The 1,330-nt window shown below is 57.9% G+C and overlaps 1 protein-coding gene across 1 annotated transcript in view; it reads right to left on the bottom strand.

The window, feature by feature from the left end:
* SUN2 (Sad1 and UNC84 domain containing 2) overlaps window positions 1-1,300 on the bottom strand; it is a gene marked incomplete at its 5' end in the record, with an annotated part of 5,591 nt that extends 4,291 nt beyond the window's left edge. The window contains 5 exons of the mRNA XM_009879364.1: window positions 8-46; window positions 307-377; window positions 600-693; window positions 872-967; window positions 1,168-1,300. Coding sequence (XP_009877666.1) covers window positions 8-46; window positions 307-377; window positions 600-693; window positions 872-967; window positions 1,168-1,300 — 433 coding nt within the window. The remainder of the gene's footprint in view (window positions 1-7; window positions 47-306; window positions 378-599; window positions 694-871; window positions 968-1,167) is intronic.
* Between the last annotated feature and the right edge of the window lie 30 nt (window positions 1,301-1,330).

The following is a 1,330-nucleotide window of genomic DNA, read 5'->3' as shown; positions in this document are numbered from 1 at the left end:
GGAATGCTGAGTGTTGACAGCCCATATGGGTAGAAGTACCAAGCTCCTGTGCATGCCAGGGGACAAGATGGTTAAAATGACAGGCTGGTAATGGGCCACAGTGGGTGGACAAGGTGGATGTACACAGGCTCAGCCATCAGCATCACCCAGGGTTGCCAGGAGGCCCCAGTCCAGGGGTGCAGACGCACCAGGGTTCCAAGAGCCACATGCACTGAGCTCAGGGCCATCCCATTCCCTAGAAATGACACTGGGATGCTCTGTCCTGCCCAAGATCTCAGGGCAACAGATCAAGCTGGGCTGACTCACCGTAAGCGGCAGCAGCAAGGAGTAGAAGGAGCAGCAGCAACAGCAGGGACCTCTTCAGCCACGGGTAACGCCTGGAGCACGGAGAAGAAAGAGGCACTTGTAAGACTGCAGTCGCCATCCCCCATCGCAGCACTCCTCTGGATGGGGGCCAGAGGGAAAGCAAAGCCCAGCCAGGCTTTGGCACAAAGACATCCAACCCATTTGTGCCAGGCTCTGCAGGGCACCCCCTCTACAGGGTCCTGCAGGTTTCCCCCTTGCCTGCCCCTATCCCAGTGTCCTGCCACCACACTCACCTGGTAATGGGGACACGGCCCATATGCGGAGCCGCACCAGTGAGGCGATGCCAGGCAGCTGCCAGCCCCATAAACAGCCACCCCATGAATCGAACTGCCGGGAGAGAAAGTGAGCCTCAGGCAGCGTCCCAGCACAGACACCTTCTCCCACTCCCGAGGGATAAAACCCCTCCACCCGATTAGGAAACAGCACACATGGCATATGGAAAGCTGAGATGCTGGTAAGGAATAAAGGTGCTGCTAGAAACGCCCCCCAGCAACCCTTCACTCACCCGGGGAGGTGAGCACCTGCCAGAGGAAGGAGCCCACCCGGGAGGCTGCATTCCTCAGCCCTGATCCAGAGCTACTCTGGCCTGAGTAAAAATGACCTGGAAAGGAAGAAGTGAGGCAGTAAGTCAACAAATGAAGCCTGCATCCCTGCGTGTCACCCAGGGCAAAGGCTTTGCAGACAGGGTGACATGCCCCAGGGGCTGAACAGCATCTGAGCACAGCCAGGCCCGGGGCTTGTCCCCTGGGGGACAACTTTACCAGCATCCCTGCCACCACAGAGACCCTGGTGCACCCCTACCAGAATAGTCATCTTCTGAAGAGTACCCAGACGATGAGGCGTAGGTATCATATGTTTTGCTCTCCAGCAGCCCGTTGATCTTACTGGACTCGGTGTCCCCTGTGCCTCTTCTCCTTCTAGTAGAGAGCTCCCCACCTGTCCCCAAAACACAGGGTACCCCTGA

The sequence above is a fragment of the Apaloderma vittatum genome, unplaced genomic scaffold (genome assembly GCF_000703405.1).
Source record: "Apaloderma vittatum isolate BGI_N311 unplaced genomic scaffold, ASM70340v1 scaffold39040, whole genome shotgun sequence".
NCBI lineage: Eukaryota > Metazoa > Chordata > Aves > Trogoniformes > Trogonidae > Apaloderma > Apaloderma vittatum.
Note: the sequence above shows the minus strand (reverse complement) of the source record. Positions and strands in the feature narration are given on the sequence as shown.